General features: G+C 33.0%; 3 protein-coding genes across 3 annotated transcripts in view; 1 reads left to right on the top strand and 2 right to left on the bottom strand.

The window, feature by feature from the left end:
• Positions 1 to 29: 29 nt before the first annotated feature.
• On the top strand, positions 30 to 544 carry LOC100634039 (aldehyde dehydrogenase family 16 member A1-like; the record flags this gene model as incomplete). The annotated part of the gene is made up of 3 exons (XM_003390900.3): positions 30 to 136; positions 179 to 296; positions 348 to 544. Coding segments are annotated over 3 exons (300 nt in total), but the record flags the coding sequence as incomplete, so codon positions are not given.
• An 87-nt stretch (positions 545 to 631) lies between these two features.
• LOC109589220 (ribonuclease inhibitor-like) lies at positions 632 to 1,726 on the bottom strand. The gene is made up of 2 exons (XM_020005330.1): positions 1,692 to 1,726; positions 632 to 1,386 (listed from the first exon to the last, which is right to left on the bottom strand). Exon 2 carries the CDS (start codon positions 1,190 to 1,192, stop codon positions 764 to 766), a length of 429 nt encoding a protein of 142 aa, XP_019860889.1. The 5' UTR covers positions 1,193 to 1,386; positions 1,692 to 1,726; the 3' UTR covers positions 632 to 763.
• A 398-nt stretch (positions 1,727 to 2,124) lies between these two features.
• LOC109589219 (uncharacterized) overlaps positions 2,125 to 2,668 on the bottom strand; it is a 7,925-nt gene continuing 7,381 nt past the window's right edge. Inside the window, exon 8 of the mRNA XM_020005329.1 lies at positions 2,125 to 2,394. Coding sequence (XP_019860888.1) covers positions 2,125 to 2,394 — 270 coding nt within the window. The remainder of the gene's footprint in view (positions 2,395 to 2,668) is intronic.

Genomic DNA, 2,668 nt, shown 5'->3' with positions numbered 1-2,668 from the left:
TATATGAAATGTACTATATCTATCATTAGGTGTTTGATACTTCTGATCTACCTGGGGGTGTGGTTAATATCATAACAGGATCACGTGATCATTTAATTAAATATTTAACCGAACATCAAGACATTCAAGCTATTTGGTACTAAAATATTTTACTTATTTTATTATTATTTATTTTTAGGTATTTTGGGTCGGCTGAAGGTTCTAAGTTTGTAGAGTTACATTCAGTGGACAATATCAAGAGGACGTGGGTCAGTTATGGGATCAGTAGAGACTGGACCAGCTCAGAACAAGGACAGGTAATGCTGTGTTGCTTAGTAACTAATAATTGACTCATTAATTATGAGTAGGGGGAGGAGTTTCTGTATCATTCCTGTGAAGTGAAGAATGTTTGGATACCAATGGGAGAAATATTTGCTAACTAATCAATAATAATAATAATGTGACAGTTATTAAGAATTTTATTTTTTGTTATTATTATTATTATGGTTGTTGTGTGATACCAGTTGTATTATTCCATTAGTTAGTGTGAAACTGTGAATTATAATTTTTGATTGGTGCATAATTTCTTAAATTCAAATTTGGAACATTTCCACATTAAAATATTCTGAAATATTGTGCAGCTCATGAAGTGTTTACTGTCTCCATGTCAATGAACATGTGCATGCTAATTGTTGGTATTTTAAAATCAAATAAAACAATACAACTAAAATATACATGTAATATAAACCTTGTGGCACATACAAGTACATGAAGAGTGATTATATTACCAGTCACTGGTCCAGTCTGCTCTGTCTTGTATGAGGTGATAGTTAGGATAAGTATTAATACAAGTCTCTTTGTGTCGCTTGTCTAGCATGAGTCTCCTTATCTTCTTATTATCCATTAGTGACTGGAGGATGAGTAGTATTGACTCAGTAGACAATGAAGTCTTTCTTAGATTCAGTTTATCTAGTGATGAGTTATTGAGGAGGAGGTGAGAAAGAGCCTGTCCACTAGTAGAAGTGATGAGAGGATTATTAGAAAGACCTAATGAGGTAAGTGTAGAGTTGTGTTCAAGTGCTTGACAGATATTAATAACTCCTCTATCACTAATGGAGTGGACACTGATGACTAGTTCTTGTATTATTTTATTATTAGTTAGTAGTATACACAAGTACTGGATACAATCATTAGTTAATGGAGTGCACCACATCTCAAGTCTCCTCAGGTTTAGTGTATGCAGTTTAGTTGATGATAGTAGAGATACTGTACTATTAGTAGATGAGTAGTGGAGGTAAATCACCTTATGATTATTATTAATATTACTAATCACTTCATTACACTGAACTGGAGATGGAAAGATAAGGGTTACACTGTCACTGTCCCAGTCCACACTCCCAGTGACTCCTAATATAAACCAAAGGATTATACTTATATACATGTATGTACATAATAATACACATATTCACATCATGTGTATATACAAACACACACAACTTGCTAGTTGTCACTACAACCAATAAACAAATACACACACACAATACATATGTACATACATACACACATGTAATGTGTACATATGTAGGGACAGGAATATAATGTATAAAATTACATGTACATTGTACATGCTACATACACAAGTATGCATGTACACATGACATTACATGTTCATCAATAATTATACTGACTGTCACAATAATCACAAATATTACCTTTATCATGTTGTTCCTTGTCTTGTCTCAGTGCAGATATCATAATAGGATCATCATTAATAGTCTCCAAGAAAAGAGAAGCTTTCTCATCATTACTAGATGAATCATTCCTTATCTTCTGTAGAATAGGAAGGGACACTTCTTCCCCTGACAGTATAAACTCTAACAATTGAAGTGACTCCAACATTGAGTAAACACAACTACTAGGAATGTATCCCTCATCACCAGACACCAAGGATCTTCCTTTCCACACAAAACTATCCTCCTTGTCATATATCTCCAGCTGCTCTCCCTCACTGAATGATATTTCATTGCTCCATAGTGCATGATAGTCAATACATGCTGTGTAAATAGATTCTGCAGTTGGTGATTGTGTCCACTGATCCTTCTCTATACAATATATCAATCAGTTAATGATTTAATTACTAACATATCACATACTCTCAATATTTCCCTTTTCACTCATCAGCAGTTGTTCACTAGTTATTGATATATTTTCTTGTAGTAGCTCAATCTCTTTCTTATACTCCACTAATGCCTCCTCTCTTCCTGTCATGAGGTAGTATAGACAGATTATACCAGTAGACTCAGTACCTGCTTTCATTAGGAGAGAGGTTCGGAAATACTGAGTCTCTGATTTCTTTGATTTGAATATTTTATTTATCAACTTCCCTCTAGTCACTAGCTTCACTTTCAGTTTAGACTCTACAGTAATGACACAATGAGAATTTTAATTTATAAGATAATTGTACTGATTGTTCAAATGATTATCAACTCCACATTACTTTAATACATGCTTTAAGTTAGTACTATACCTGGTGTCTCTAGTCTCCTTTCAATATACTCTATACAAGTAAAAATACATTAATAAAATATCTTCATCATTCACTAACTATACCTTTTCTTTTTTTGATGATATTCAGTTGTTTATCTTGTTCAAATATTGATCCTATACCATTAGTATAAGTAACATCAGT

Source organism: Amphimedon queenslandica, unplaced genomic scaffold (assembly GCF_000090795.2).
Source record: "Amphimedon queenslandica unplaced genomic scaffold, v1.1 AMPQUscaffold_11527, whole genome shotgun sequence".
In the NCBI taxonomy this organism is placed as follows: domain Eukaryota; kingdom Metazoa; phylum Porifera; class Demospongiae; order Haplosclerida; family Niphatidae; genus Amphimedon; species Amphimedon queenslandica.
This window is presented reverse-complemented; position numbering and strand designations above follow the sequence as displayed.